The 15990-nt window shown below is 47.5% G+C and overlaps 1 protein-coding gene across 15 annotated transcripts in view; it reads left to right on the top strand.

Annotated features, from left to right (window-relative positions):
• The window catches only part of EIF4G3 (eukaryotic translation initiation factor 4 gamma 3), a 151215-nt gene extending 142856 nt beyond the window's left edge, over window positions 1–8359 (top strand). For all 15 annotated transcript variants that reach the window (XM_061466566.1, XM_061466567.1, XM_061466570.1 and 12 more), the window contains 6 exons: window positions 333–414; window positions 1574–1672; window positions 2575–2721; window positions 3885–3966; window positions 5304–5450; window positions 6179–8359. In XM_061466566.1, coding sequence (XP_061322550.1) covers window positions 333–414; window positions 1574–1672; window positions 2575–2721; window positions 3885–3966; window positions 5304–5450; window positions 6179–6360 — 739 coding nt within the window. In that variant the 3' untranslated portion in view covers window positions 6361–8359. The remainder of the gene's footprint in view (window positions 1–332; window positions 415–1573; window positions 1673–2574; window positions 2722–3884; window positions 3967–5303; window positions 5451–6178) is intronic.
• Window positions 8360–15990: the final 7631 nt, after the last annotated feature.

The following is a 15990-nucleotide window of genomic DNA, read 5'->3' on the forward strand; positions in this document are numbered from 1 at the left end:
TTCTCTATTTTGTACCTATATTTTGGGGATTAACTAGAAGCCAACCCTGTAAGTGTTACAAAAATAATAGCTTTTCCCCAAAAAGGGTCCTGCTACCTGAACACAGCATCCCACAGAAACAGGAGGTTTTGATGGTACATAAAGCCTTTGCAGTCAGGCCTGCTGTGGCAAGTGCACTGCATTGCTGAAGTCTCTTCTGTCAGTGGTGCCACATCAAACCCTTTGTCCCTGGTATAAGTCACAGGTGCTTTCCTGCCTCAGTTTGATCACTACCCCCAGCCTTGCATTCCAAATCCACGTTATAAGGGAAAATCTCTCCTTTTTCATTCTAGAGAATTTAGCAAACCTTTGCTTCCTGTGGGAAGAGCCGGCGTCTTGCTTGCTGAAATCTTGCACCTTCTATGCAAACAAATGGTAAGTGCCTGGAGTGCTGTTCGTGGGCTGGATGCAGTGAGTACATGTTTATGCATGAAGCCAACATGTTTCCCACATGAAGATCCTGAGGGATGGGCCAGACGGATAACCTAGGAAACCTGCTTCTTCATCCCCCGTTTCCAGCCGAGCGTGACAGGGTTCCAGAACGTTAACTCCTTGTTTGCTCATCACTTTTCCCTTTGCAGGCACCTTTGTACCTGGCTTCTCCCAGAAGCCAGAGTGCTGCAGTCCTGCAGGAGGGACGTTCTCAAGGTCCGGAGGCAGCAAGTGCTGGCAGTCTTGTGAGAGCTGTTCTTGCACACCGCAGAGGCTCTGAGGGTTCAGATGAGCTCCAGACGGCCTCTCAGACCTCTGGGTGCTCATCCAAACTAACCCTGCACCTCCAAAGGGTCACCCATCACTGGGGGTAGCGACACCTTTTCACCCTGTAGCTCACAGAGCTCTCACACGTTCCACAGTTGGGTGTCCAAACACTTTGGTGGTCTCCCTGTAACTCTCCCTCCATATTTTGTCTTTCTTGTATTTTTTTAATCCAGCTGGATACTGCACCTGGGATAGTTTCAACCCTGTAAAACCCCTCACTCACTCCTTTTTTTTAAAGCCTGCACTCAGATAGGATTGAATGTTCCAGGAGCATTTCAGTCTAGCAGTGCAAATAGTGACTTCTTATTGACTTATTTTAGTCTTCTGCTTGTTTGGGCAGTCGACTTCCATTTATTTATTTCCTCTGTTCTGTGAAAGCAAAGCTGCTGTGCTCTGGGTGTTGAAGCTTTCTAATCCCATCTCCTCCAGGCCAATACTTGGATTTGGGTATTTTGATGTAGTATCAGTCATTTCATTCTGATCCTGATGGATGATAGCCGGGACTGTGTACAATTAGCTCTAAACAGTCTGCTTTGTTAACTTAAAAACATAAAATCATGTTTGACCACTGGACAAGATGTGTATCCCTGTGGCAGGATTGTGTGTATGGTGGCTCTTGCATGGGATTTCCAGACGTTTTCACTTTGTTGTCAGGCATCTTGTTTGGTGGCTGAATGGTTCTTCATTTCTCCTCACACAGCTGCACCACTCCAGCTCATGTAAACTCCCCTGGTTGTCTCTGCAGTCTTTAAAATGAACAAACTTTGTGTTGTAGAGCCATAAGAAAGTGGGAGCCTTATGGAGGGAGACTGGCCTCAGTTGGAAGGACTACTTACCCGAAGGGGAGGATGTACATACCTTTCTCATGGAACAAGTGAGTTCAGAGCAAGTGCTTGCTTCATGATGTTGGCACACTGATTTTTGGCTCCACATCCCATTTGTTCATGCTCGTCCATCCCATTAGTATGTGTGGTTGGTTGGGATGTGGGGTGAAGTGTCTCCTGCACTGAGCTGGAGTTAGATTGTTTTCTGAAACACCAGGAGCATGGGCTTGTCCCCTCTGCCTCCAGGCACACATCTCCCATCAGCTGGCTTCCTCCAGCAGATCTGCTTCTCCAGCTGGGGAAATGAGCCCAGGAATGAGGTTTGCAGTGAGGACAGATGTTGTGCAGAAGGGCCAGGGTGAATGGTAGTGATTATTCACTTATCCCACCTTGTGTTACAATCCCAGAGGGTTTCACAACCAACAGGAGCCGGGACTGATGGAGGGCGCCTTGCTGGAAGTCTCCCTGTGTTGCTCTAAGTGATCCACCACATTTTAGCACTTGGGAAGTGCTGTACTGTGGGAAATGAAATGGATTACTAAGGCATGGGGCTTGGTGAGGGCACTGTAGCCCCTCTGCCCCATTTTGCAATGAATTGGGGTGTTAGCTGCAGTTTCTTTGAGCAATGCCAGCTCTGGTCATTGCATTCCAGCTCCCCATCGTTTTAGTTGAGTAACATGGTCTTTATTTCGTGCACACTCAGTGTGTGTGGGGCTGCAGCTGCTCCGAGGTGCCTGTTGTCTTTGCTGGATACAAACATGTTGATCCCGCATGTTTGTAAATTCTCTGCTCCAAAGGTTAGAAAGCAAGTACATAAATCATTGTAATGATAACTTAGCAGTTGAAAAATGCCAGAAAGCAGAAGGAAGCGTGGCTTGCTGCCTCAATGTGGTGTAATTTGGCATAGAAAAGCGTATTTAACTAATTCTCATCCTCACTTCTGATGTTGCAGAAGTTGGACTTCACGGAGTCCGACTGTTCCAGTTCCTCAGAAGCACTTTCAGAGAAAGAACTCTCTGCAGAAGAGCTGAACAAGCAGCTTGAAAAACTCATTGTTGAGGACAAGGCAAATGATGAACAAATCTTTGACTGGGTAGAGGTACAAAGACCATTTTTTCCCTCCCTGCACACAGTTTGTTAGCTGCTTCTGTAAATACTGTCTCATCTAAAGGAGCATCTCTGCAGGCTCCTCCCTAGGCACAGGGCACTAAGATGAGCAGGTCAGTGCAATTGGCACTGCTGAAGAATTAAAGCCTAAAAGATAAATCAGTTCTCTCATAGTAAGATTTAGGAAGAAAGAATTTTAGCCACATAACACTGTGTAACTGTGTTACACATTAACTGTGTTACACATTAGCTGTGGAACTGCCTTTTAAATACTTTGATGCCCAGTACACTGCTTCTGGCTACTTACTGCATTCTCAGCTGAGTTCACTGCTGTGTTCTTTCTTCCCAACATAAGCGGTGAAAGCTTCTCACTGCTGTTTGCAACATGACCTCTGCAAATTCCCCCCCTGCCGTGCTGCAGAAACCTCCTGAGCAGTCACTGAGGGCACATGGACCTTTCCCAGTGCACTGCACTGAGCTCTGTAAGAGAAAATAATGGAAAGGGAGGGGGGAAAGCCCAGTCAACCCACTGATCTTTTGCCCTCTCTCTGGCTGCATCCCTTAAGCCAGGTGTTTAATCTAGTGTCTGAGGTTATACCCAACCTGATCCATTTAGACGTGTGCTTACAGCTAAATCCTGGCCAGCTTTGTTTCAGTCTCCTCTTGCTGCAGCGCTGTGTTAGAAATGTCAGCTCTCTCCTGCTGAGAGCTACATGAAAGAGCAGAACTGAGAATGTGGGGACACCCCCTGGGCTCTTTGTAGTCTTGGACAAGTTACATTCCCATTCTCTGAACTTCTACAATGCAAACAAAGCTCCACCCAAAAGCATGCTGTAAAATGGGTTGGAAAAGCCTAAAAACCACACAGACCACGTAAAGGGCATCGTGAGAGCCACACTTGGCGGGTCGGGTTTGTTTCTGGGGCTGTGGGGACAGTTAGAGGGTGTGCTGACCACTCCTGCGGCGTATGGATGTACCTGAGCTGGTTTCAAGAAGGGAATGGGAAAGCTGAAGGCTCACAGGGGAGTGAACTCGATTTCTGCTGCAGCAGCTTTTGCTGAGCTTGTACCTGTACCACAGGCAGCAGTGGAGTATGAAAGGGTTGCTCTCACCCAGTGGCATGTTTTTAACCGGTCCATTTGCTCTTGATTTCAGGCTAATCTAGATGAAAGCCAGATGAGTTCACCTACATTCCTTAGAGCTTTAATGACAGCAGTTTGTAAAGCAGCTATTGTAGGTGAGTAACTCACAATGTAAACACTGTACAAACCAAATGTGCAAGAGTTATTTTCTATCTTGCAGGTTTCTATCACTTTTCTCTCCCCTGAGGCTGCTTTTTGTCACACACTATAGCTCCATATTGAGTTGTAGTGCTCACGAGTGGGTTGTCGCTTCCCCGTTACGGTGTTCCTGAGGCCCTGGCGTAGCCCAGTGACCTCTCATGAGCAGATGTTTCAGTCGACCCTGAGTAATGCCAGGTTGTTCATGGGTTTTTCCTAGTGAAGATTTCCCCTCCTGTGTCAGCAAGTGCACGTGGGTGCTCTGCCATCGCAGATCACCACGTGCGAGGTGGCAGCATGGATTGCAGAAGAGAAGCCAGCCTGCATCGCATCTTGGTAATAGGTTTATGTCCAAAGTAGCAATTTTGGACATAAATTCAGGTAATCTATGGTTTATGTGTCGGCAGTCAGCTGGAAATGAAGGGAAGGAAGGGATCCCGAGTCAGACTGAGCCTCAGCCCCTTGGGGGCTTGAATAAAGCTGCAGCCAGAAACATCTGGTCAGATCACTATGTTTTCTTTAACTTTACTGTTGGCATCTGTCAAGGCAAGAAATTGTGCTTGTTTCTGCTGTGAGCTCCAAGAGTCACACGTCCTGGTGGGAGGGAATGGCCTGGACTTCATCTTGTTGGGAGGGGAAGGAGCCCAGCTCCTTTCTTCTCACCAGAGCAGAACCTTTCTGGTGCCACCTAGTGTTAATGGGGAAATGACTCAGGATTTGATTACAGATGTTTAAGGGTTCCCTGATGTGTATCAGGAACATCTGGTTTGTGACCTTGCCTCTAATTCAGCAGGTTTGTTTTCAAAATACCACTTAAAAATTGTGTTGCATGATCGACTTAGAAGCTGCTGAATCATTTATCCATGTTCCAGATTGGCTTCTAATGCCTATTTTTTATGATTTCCCGATTTCTTATGTCATATGCAGCCTATGGTTCTGTTTCTGGCTTGGTATTTTAATATATAATCTTCTCAAACCTTCTGTATAACTGAAATTTTAGCCCTACCCTTTGGACCCCCAGTTGCCTGAGGAAACACAACGATTGTGCTGCAAAGTAAGGCTGGAATCCCTCTGTGTGTGGCAGCAGGCTGGGTAGGGCCAGGTCACTGCAGATACTTGTTGAATTTGGGTAACTGGAAGGACCAGGAAGAGCCAAAGCAATACTTCTGATGTTCCTCATCTTCTTTTTTCTCTCCACATTAACCTGTATCTGTGATTTCTGTTTGAATCAGTAAAAGAGGTGCCCCTGGTGCCATCTGCCAGAGCTGACCCTGTTTTTCTCTCTTCCCCTCAGCGGAATCTTCTAGCTTCCGTGTGGACACTGCTGTTATCAAACAGAGAGTGCCGATCTTAATCAAGTACCTAGACTCAGACACAGAGAAGGAACTACAAGCACTTTATGCACTACAAGCATCAATAGTAAAACTTGATCAACCTCCTAGTAAGTGTTGCCTCTGTGCTGGGGATTTGAATGCTGACAGTGTGAGGGAAAGTTGTTTCTGTGAAGGTGGAGTCGAGGATGTGCTTTTCCTTAGCTTTTTGTACACAACAGATGAGGGAAAACATGTAAATTATTATTGAAATGCATACTGGTATGTTCTTAGTTTTCAGTTCTTCTTTCTTGTTTTCAAAGACTCTAAAAGCAAGCCAAAATGGTTTTTGAGCACTCCCAGGGACGGTGACTCCAGCCCTGCCCTGGGCAGCCTGTTCCAATGCCTGAGCACCCTCTGGGGCAGGAATTGTTCCTCAGCTCCATCTAAACCTGCCCTGGGGCAGCTTGAGGCCGTTTCCTCTTGTCCCATCCCTTGTTCCTTGGGAGCAGAGCCCAGCCCCCCCTGGCTCCATCCTCCTCTCAGGCACTTGTAGGGAGCGATGAGGTCCCCCCTGAGCCTTCTCTTCTCCACACTGAACCCCCCAGGTCCCTCAGCCCTTCCCCATCACACTTGTGCTCCAGGCTGTTTCCTGCAGAGCAGGGACTTATCCATTGCATCAGAGGGACCCGTGCTCCTTCTCATCTCTGTGTAGGCAGCCATGAAGCAGTAACTCAGTTACAGACCTTCCCCTTACTTGTATCTGCATCTCTCACATTAAAGGTCCTGTTAATCCCCTTATCCATAACCGTGCTTTGTCCACTGATGCACTTTCTCTCCCGTTATTCCATCTCTGCAGATCTGTTGCGGATGTTTTTCGACTGCCTGTACGACGAGGAGGTAATATCAGAGGATGCCTTCTACAAGTGGGAGAGCAGCAAGGACCCAGCAGAGCAGAACGGGAAAGGAGTAGCGCTAAAATCAGTCACAGCATTCTTCACGTGGCTACGGGAGGCCGAAGAGGAGTCGGAGGATAATTAAAACTTACAATACAGAGAGAAAAAAAAAAGAGAAAGAAAAAAAAAAGAAAGGATTTAAGTATTTTTTTAACAAGTTTCACGTCTTCGCCAATCAGAGTGCAGCAAAGCCAATGCTCACACAGACCCCCTTCCCCACACACGCACGAGTGGGAGAGGTAAAATACATAAACATCAAGGTGACCGTGGAGGAAAAAAGGTACTTGAAAAACAAATGCATACAACAAAACAAAAGAGCAAACTTCAAACCTGAGGGCGGGAGCACTAAACCAAAACACATGTATTATTTATAGAAAATATTTTCTGTTTTAATCTTTCGGGGTTTTTTTTTTTCTTCTTTTCTTTTTAAACAAGGACTTAGAGAAAAAAAAAAAGGCAAAAAAAAAAAAAACGACCACAAAGCGAAACAAATCTGTTGAGCAAAAAAAAAACGAACAAAAAAAGGAAATAAAATAAATAAAAACTTTTAATTTATTATTTTAAGGACTGCAAATGCCAGTGTAATTTTTAAATTTGCAGTTTCTGTATACAAATTGTATAATAGAACAAAAGCCAAGAAATAAATTTCCCTCCCCTTCATCTGCACCTCAGTTTTGTTTCCAAGCATGATACAATAGACAAAACTTTCCAGGGGGTTGGGGTGAGCTAGATGAGGAAGAGACCCGCTTTTATGTTCTTTTCTTTCTTAAATTGCCATCAGATTTTTCTGCCTGCCTCTCGGCTTGCTTCAGAAACTTACACAAAAAAAAAAGAACCTAGTAATCCAAAACCAAAACCCTACCTAACCTTGGAACGGAAGGAAACGCATTTGAGAAACACGCTGCGGACCAGAGCGCTCCGAAAACAAAAGTAACTCATTCGAACCAGTGCTCCCCAGGGGGGAAAAAAAAGAGTCCTTAGTGCTACTTTGAGAACCTTTAGAGCAACTTTAAGGCTTGTAAATACATAGAACAAATATTTAAAAAAAAAAGGAAAAAAAAAAAGAGAAAAAAAGAAATTGACTCGATACTATTTCTTTTCACTTTGAAAATATAAAGAACAAAATAAAGACAAACATTGCAAGTTTAACAGAAAGTCAAACGACTTCTCCTTTGGCAGCTGCTGAATGTGTGGCACCATCGCTCCCCTGTCGCGGTGTAGCTCCTCGGTTCCAAATTGTGTACATATAGTGTGTGTATGTTTGTGTGTCCACCAAAAAGAGGGGTGAGAGCAACTGTTGTTTAAGAAAATAAGGAAAAAATAAGGGGAGGGGGGGGTTTGCTGCTTGGGAGACCTTTCCTGCAGAGAACTTGCAGGCAGGGCTGCTGCGGGGGTGTTTGGTTCCCAGCATGTTGTTGGGAGACAACCTCAGGGGTGGTAGGTGCTGGCCCCAGAGCGGCTTTCCCAGCCGTGTGGCTATGGTGTCTCTTATGTGACTTGGATCTGTGGCATCGTCCTGGGGACCTGGGATCCTGGTAGCTCCGGAGGTCACAGCCGCTCGAGCAGAGAACCAACAGCCCTGTACCATGGCTTGCTGCTGCCCTTTGCATCTCCTGGTTGCCTTGCTGTGCCTGAGGAAGCCAGACATCCGTAAGGATGAACGCAGAAGCACCCTACATGAGTCAAGAGGAGGAACAAGCGATGTGGTGCTCCCCTAGCTCTGCCCACCCCATGACAGTGGCTGGAGGCTGAGTGCTGCCCAGGTACAGCTGAGCAGCAGTGGCTTTGCAGTGCAGTCAGACCTCCAAACTGAGCTGCTGCTGAGTGGGTGAAGTCTCCTGCGTGTCTCTCCAACCAAAAATGACCTGCTGGCTCTCACTGTTGAAGAAGCGTCCGCCACAACACAAAGGTTGTGAAGCCCCGAAACGTTGTTTGTGAACTGTGGGTCCATGGAGCGCGAGTAAGCCGTGGAGCACTTGCTGGTGGGCTGTGCAGCACTAGGTGCCCACATGATGCTGTCCTTCTAGCTGCTAAATCACTTCTTTTTTTACAAAAACAAAGTAAAAAAAGGTAAAAAAAAAAAACAGGGAAAAAAAAAGGAAAAAAAGAAAAAAAAGGCTTGAGATACATTAAATGCTTTCTTAATCTTACTTTTACATGTAAACAATTGCTGTACTTGCAGAAGGATGTTATTTGGTCACCGAGGGAAAGGGAGGAGGGGGCCTGGTTGTGGCTAGAGGGGAGATGTCCCCGAGACTCTTCCCCTGTTAACCTGCACTCCACACCATGAACTGAGCTAGAAAATCCATGGCCTGAAACACTAGAGCATTGTTTGGGGTTTTTTTAGTAACAATAAAACACTTTTCTCTGATGTTTTGTTAAGAAAAAGAAAAGAATACTCTCACCCTTAATATCCACATACGTTTGTATCTGTTCGTGTGACATCCACAGCCATGTCCCCTCCTGCCTAGCAGTTGGGTGCAGTGGGTTGGTGACAGCGTTCTCAGCGTCTCCAAAAGGCTGGTCCACATGGAACCCCCTCACCCTAAAGGTGGTCTAAAGGTGTGTGTGTTAAACCTCTGCAGAAGGTTGTGTGACGCTGCTCAGGCACCTGTCAGGTTTGAGCCGCAACAGGAGTGGGTATGTGATGGCTTGTTGCAGTTAAATAGTGAGTTAAATGGATGTGGGTATGTAAATGAGGCCAATTAATTGCTCCTGGTGAATTTCCTCTCTGTGGTTTCTCATTAGGGCCTTGAGCAACCTGGTCTAGTGGAAGGTGCCCCTGCCTGTGGCAGGGAGTTGGAACTGAATGATCATAAGCTCCTTTCCAACCCAAACCAATGTGTGGTTCTATGGGCAGTGTCAGACTTCCCTGGGCATGAGTATGTGACACCGGAGCCATGCTGTGCACGGGCTGCAATTTATTCCTGTCACCTTGAATCAAAAAGAAGTTGCTGCAGAGCCTTTGAACAGCCACATGCATTGAGGTGTGCCAGGGCAAGGAAATTTGTTGGGGGAGCTTGAACCTTTTGGCTGAAAGAGCTGGAAAACCACTTGCCGGAGGGAGTGGGAACAGGGAGCCTGTGGGGAGAGGAGAGGTGAGAAAGTCTCCTCTCCTTGTTTTTAATGTTAAACATTCCAGGGAGGTGAGAACTTGCCCTTTTAGCATCCTGCAAACACCAGGAAGAGACTTCTCAGAGGTTTTAAGGTTTTTTTTTCAGCATTACCCAAAGGCTCTTTGCCTTTGGTGGGTTTGCAGCATTGTGAGCTTTGTGTTTTCTGAAGGGTTGTCAGTTTAGGTGCATGTGGAGTGCTATGAGCAGTTCATGCACGAGAGACCTTGAGCGCTCCAGCTGTGGGTTTGTTACCTTGAGGCTCAGCTTCCCACAGATGTCATCCCAAGGAGCATATCTTACACCAGTCTTGGACTGAAACTGCTTTCTCTGCTCCCCTTGTGCTGCCACGTGCTTACCTGCACCCATGTGGAGATGTGGTTGCTTCTCAGCTGCCTTCCAGATCAGCACAGGTTCACAGTCTGTTGTTGCTCCTAAGGACGTGGCCCATGGTCCTGGGACATCTGTTAAGATATGTGAAACAGAAAAGGGGATCATTAATTAGGTTCCTGTGAGAATGTGGTTTGGGAGAGCCTCATTTTAGGTGAGGTGAGCTGTGGTTACCGTGAACGCTACGCCTTGAGCACAAGGACATCAAATTTCCACTAAGAATACTACAGCATTTTTAGTGTGTTGGGGTTTTTTTCCTCCCAGTCTTGGTCCTTTAAGGCATTTAGCAACATCTCCTGGGCAGGCTCGTGAACATGGCAGGGAGTTAATGCAGCTCAGCAGGAAAGAGCTGCAGTAGAAGCCATTTCCGCTCCTGGGAGCCTTTTCTTGTGCGAGGCTGTGTGCACTAGCAAAGGCACGGGCAGGAAGGAGCAGATGCACCATTCACATCCCTGGTTACTGCTGCAAATACCCCCAAAACCTGAAGCAGTCAGACAGCCAGTCTCCACTCCAGGTCTGCCCAAGGCTGGTTGCTTTCTAGGAAAGTGTTTTCAGAAACACATGAGCCATTTCTGTGAGTGAGGCCAGGCAATACCCCAATACTGGATGTTGCACCCCACCTGCTTGTGTTAACCTGCTCAGGTTTTAACCTCAGGTCCAGGAGCAGACCTTGGTGCATGGAAAAATCTTTTGGTGCAGGACAAAGAGACCACGCAGCGGGAGAAGGGATTCTTCTGCAGAGGGGGTTCCAGTGTGCACAAGGTGGATTTAAGGCAGTAGGAACTTACACTCATCATTGCTGCATTCCTACAACTCACAGAGCTTTTTGTACCAACCCAATAGGCTGCTTTTTCTGATAAAGGAAAAACAGAGCCTCTAAACAGTCTTGTTAACTCCTGAAAACGCTTAAAACCAATTGCAGATGTCAGAATCTTGCTGCCAAAAGGGTGGCTGAGACTGTTCCTGCTGCATTTTGTTCCAGCACAAGTCATTTGCACAAATACAGGGACCTGCAGCTGGTTGCCTTGTCAGAAGCATTGGTGCAGAGGAGCTGTTACACTGAGCCCCTGGTGCTCCTCACGTTATTTGTTTTGCAGACGTGAGAGGGTTTAGCTCTGGGGACAGTAAGCTCAAAATCAGACCCACCAGAACACTTTTATACCTTTAGATCCCACCCCTCTGGCCTTGAGGCATTGAACTGCCTTTAGACGAGTTGGCTGCAGGGTGGTGAGTGATGATGGTAGAGGTTGGGTCAGGATGAGGCCATCAGGAGATGTCCAGGCTGGCAAGTGCACCAAGCTCCTGCTTCACACAGTTCCTCTAGCAGGGAGAGCTTGGCTTTTCTGCTCTTTGGGAGATGCTGGCCCTCTGCCGCTGCCCAATACAAGGCCAACCAAGCAGGACCTCCAGCCAAGCAGCATCAGCAGGAGCAGGAGCTAATTGCATGCTGCTTTCTTTTAATAAGGTGCCAATCCAGAGGCCTTGCACGAGACACCATACGCTGATAGAAACTCCAAGCAACGGTTTGGTGCAGCCTGGGGGCCATGTGCAAGCTGCAGCAACCATCAGATAGCGCCTGGGAACAAGGAGGCTTCAGCCCAGAGCATCCTGCTTGGCTGCCCAGCTCCCAGCCCAGCCCTGCAGACAGAGATCTCACATGGAGCCACTGCGGGAAAACCACAGTGATGGGCAAGCAGCCACAGCAAGAGATTGATTAACCCACTCAGCTTCCAGCAGCGTGACTAAATCCCTGCCAATATCCAAGGAAACTTAGTAGTCTTCCCTTGTGTTTCCCAAGTGGCTCCACTTCCCACCTTTGGTAACCACCATGGAAGTGTGGTTTGCTGAAATAACTCCTGCTAATTTAAATGCTGCTGTAGGGATGCCCGACTGTGATCCATGGAAAGCTTTGGTCACATGACACCGGATTCTGTTCCTCCTTTCCAGCTGCTGAACTGTGCTGAAGCAGCAACAGGAATCAAACCAGCTCCTGCTCCATTCAGTACTTTCCAAAGGGGAATTTGTCCAAGTGCGCGGTTGCTGTCCCAGCTGCAGGGATGGTTGTGCTGTGGTTGCAAATTGGAAAGGGGAGAGGGGCCTTGGGGAAGGCAATCAATGTTTTTGAGTAGGAAAGCTCTGTATGATTGAGTGAGCGCATGATAAAGCCTGGCTCTTGCATGCTGGGTTGTCCCATTGCGGCCCCTGTAAGGGTTAATAGCAAATGTCCTCATGAAGCGGAGTTTAAATAAGCTCAGGGGTAGGGAATGTGGAGCAGAGCCCTGTTAGAAGTGTTCTATCACAGCATTGCAGAGAACAGCTGGAAGGGAACTGAAAAGATCACCTCAGTGGATGCAGCTGGTACATTCAGGTCCCCTCCGTGAATGAAAATTGGTTGTTTCAGTGCTGCAGAATCAGCTGGTGCAAATGCTCTGGGCCATTAAAGTCAGCCGAATGTGGCTGATCTGCCACCTCCTGTTTCTGCGTGAGTGTGTGGGGAACTGGGACCTTCACCAGAAGCTGGTGGGAGCAGGGAGCAGGCGCCCAGCCTTACCCACGCTCTGCAGGGCTGTGATCCATGGCTGTGGGTGCAGCGCACAGATCTGGTCAGTGCAGGGCCCTGTGTTGGGGGTTTCATACCCTGTGAGCATCAAACATGAGGAACTTTATACGCCTTCTCTGCATAACAGGAGCCAAGTGCTTCACCCATCCTCCAAGAAACACATCCAACTCTTTCAGGCCTCCTCCGACATCACAAGATGGATATTTAGAGCAGGAGCCTTGAGCTGTGCCTAGCACAGCTTGAAGAAGAGCCAGTCAACAGGATTTCCCATGGAGACGAGTACCAGAGCTGACCACAGGCTTCAAACAAGAGCCATGGCCAAAAATGCTTCAAATTCCTGCTCAATCCAAAGGTTTCTGTCTTCTCAGAACTACTGTAACACCACAAAAAGTTCACAACTTCTGGAGTGATGACAGCACCTGCAGTAAGGATCTATTTCAAATTAGAGTGTCTCTAGAAAAGCAGCAGCTTGTGGAGGCAGCTTAGTCCACAGCGTTTTCCTGCTCCAAATTTCTGTCAGCTCCAGCAGCATTTGTATCCTCCATTTGCTCCAGAAACTTTGGTATATTTAATGTATTTTATTTACTTGCCAGGAATTGATATAAAGATGGGTTGGTGGGTTGGGAAGTGTGCAGGTGAACAGAATACCCCTTGGAAAAGGGGAAATGGTTTGAAGAGATAAACCTAAGGAGGTTAGCTTTAAGGGCAAGGGTTAGAGGGGCAGCCACAGCGATCAGCTGGGATGCTGGGAAAGGTATGGAGAAGAAATTTTGGGAAGCTGATAAGGAATAAAGAGATCAAAGGTGATGTCTGCAAGGCCACAAAGGGGCAGGAAATGTGCATTTTTGAGTTGGAAGCAGAAAAGGAGTGATTTTTTTTGCACAGAATTACAGGAGCTGCAGGGCTGACAGTAAGACTGCTGCTGAAAAAGGTAAGTATGAATTAGAAGAGAACTGTAAGTTGTCCTGGTGATCATGAGACACGTGTCTTGGGTAAAGTGAATCAGCAGCATGGGGGAAACCTGTGGCTAAAGGGCATCAACTCGTGTCTTCTGAAAGTCTCTATTTCTACTGGATATGTAAAAGGGGAAAAAATCCAGAGGTAAAAAGCAGCTCAAGCATCAAATACTGTGTGTGGGACTGCAAGAAGGGTGATCCTGCTGCCTTCCAGGTAAATCCTTCATCACTTAATTATACATATGCTGCCAGCAAAAGGCCTCTGGAAGTCTGTGGGTGGCTCTCCAGAGGAAAGTGAGACCCACACAAATTAAATGTCCTCATTCTGTGATGGTAATGGGATAACTCAGCACTGCTCCCGGTGCAAACCAACCAGGTCAAGCTGAAACCAGCAGCCACTCTCCCCTCATGCTGGGCACTGCACCAGCTGAATGGAAGCTTCGAAGCAGAACAGTCCCATCTAACCAAAATGACCCCCCTCCAGTGTGTGTTCAGGGATAACCAGATCTAAAAAGGTAAGAAGCTTCTCGTAGAATATTTGATTTGTTCTTGAAAGCACAAGAAGCTGAATAAGCAGCAGCAGGATGGGAAGCTTTGAGGTGACAGGAAGGAGCTCTCAGCCTGCTGGTGATCAGATATGGGGTGAAATGGAACGAGGCTCTGATTCTCCTTGAGCCAAGTGGGCTGTGCACCAAGAATGTATAAAAAGGCTTTTTAAAATGGATGCAAAAGTTGAAGTACGAATGGAAAAGCAAAAATCACACCAATAACTTGGGGTGACAACACCAGAGGTGAGGGCTAAGTATAACCAGAGCTAAAGTTTGGAGCTACAGGTCACTGCTAAAACAGAATTTGGCGACACAGCCAGTGGGATGAGAACGTATCAGCAGAAGCTGATTTCAGCCTATAACATGCATAATGGGACAAAAGTAATAAAAAAGGTAATAATAATCTTGTGCTTTGTACCATATGTGGCAGGTAGCTGTTAAGTAATGCAGGAGCACTGCTTATTAAATAAAAAGCATTCATTTTAAGTAAAAAAAAGGTGGCAAATGGGGAAATTCTGTGCTGATGTAGGGTATGAAATTTATCAACAGTAGCCCCTGGGTTGGAGTTGCTGTGACCAGATGCATTTAAACCAGAAGCACAACAGGTTTTATGTGTGTAGCAGAACATGTGGCATTGCTCCAGCTACAGGGTGGAAATGGTAAATCTCTTGCCATGCAAATTGTACAGCTACTCCTCAGGAACAACAGCAACATCTCTCAAGGATCTGGTTTAGACTGCAAGCAGAGCTGTACAGTCAGAACTCAAAGGCAAACCTGTGAAAGCTCCAGGGCTGTTGAAAGATGTAATCAAACTGATTTTCAGGACAAAAAAAAACCATGAAGCAGTTGGAATCCTCCTAGAGCAGCACCTGGAGGGGCAGGAATGAGGCTGAAAGTGTTCAGTGCTTATTTAAAGTGCTTAGTGCTTATTATAAGTATTTGATGATAATAATGCTCTATACAATCACAGATTGACTCTGACAGCAGCCTCCCACTGAAGCAGGACTCCCTGGGGGTGGATTTCCCTGTCCTGCGCTGTTTGTATCATAGAATCCCAGACTGATTTGTGTTACAAGGGACGTTAAAGCTCCTCCAGTTCCAACCCCTGCCACGGGCAGGGACCCCTTCCACTAGAGCAGCTTGCTCCAAGCCCCTGTGTCCAACCTGGCCTTGAACACTGCCAGGGATGGGGCAGCCACAGCTTCTCTGGGCACCCTGTGCCAGCGCCTCAGCACCCTCACAGGGAAGAGCTTCTGCCTAAGAGCTCATCTCGCAGCATCTCCGTGGCCTCCTCTGGACTTGCTCCAGCAGCTCCATGCCCCACAACTTCACTCCATCACCAGCACACAGCATGCAGCACCGAGGGAACAGGGAGGGAGACACCAATGACACAAGCCAAAAACCAGGGCAGAGGAGATGGAACAATGGGGTTTGATCCCACTGCAGGACTCAGCTGCCTCTCCCAGATGAGGTATTTTTGCAAGAGCCCACCATGGTCAGGCAGCGTGTGGCTGTTCAGGAATGTGCAGAGCCCACAGCTCTGCTCCAGGGTGGATTTTGAGGTAAAAACCAAGGAAGGAGACAAGAAAAGCTTTTCTCCTCCTCTGCTTGCATCTCTGTGGCTCAGCCAGTGCAGGTGCTGGGTTTTGCACAAGGGCTTGCAGTGAGCAAGGGGAGGGCAGCTGGGGTGATTACATCTTCTCCTGCGTGGAGCCTTAAAAGCCAGCAGCAAAGGAGAACATTCCCCTTCAGTCCCCTCTCCTCCACCTCCCAATCCCTCCCCTCCTGCCAGAGAGGCACCGCAAGGGGGAGAAAAGGCCAAAGAACACATTTTCCTGCAGTTGCATGGAATGTTTAGTAAAGTGGAGCCATCTGGCTAAGGCGCTTCCAGGGCTGATCGGTGCAGGAGACAAAGGGCTGTATGAAAGCAAAGCATCACAGAGATAATCTGGAGTGGAGAAGACGACACTGAGCAGGGCCAGGCCTTGGACACAACAGCTTGGCTTTGGGAAGCGATGTCCTCAGGTGTAGTACAGCTACAGCAGCCACCTTAGTGGGGGAAAAAGCTTGAGGTAAGAACCAGGCAAGGCACTACTACAGAAAGAAGACACCTCCACAATGCTTTGAATGGTGTTAGTGCTTCTACGC

The sequence above is a fragment of the Pezoporus flaviventris genome, unplaced genomic scaffold (assembly GCF_033815535.1).
Source record: "Pezoporus flaviventris isolate CSIRO_AGI_PZ_B2104156 unplaced genomic scaffold, CSIRO_AGI_Pfla_v1 ptg000042l, whole genome shotgun sequence".
Classification (NCBI taxonomy): domain Eukaryota; kingdom Metazoa; phylum Chordata; class Aves; order Psittaciformes; family Psittacidae; genus Pezoporus; species Pezoporus flaviventris.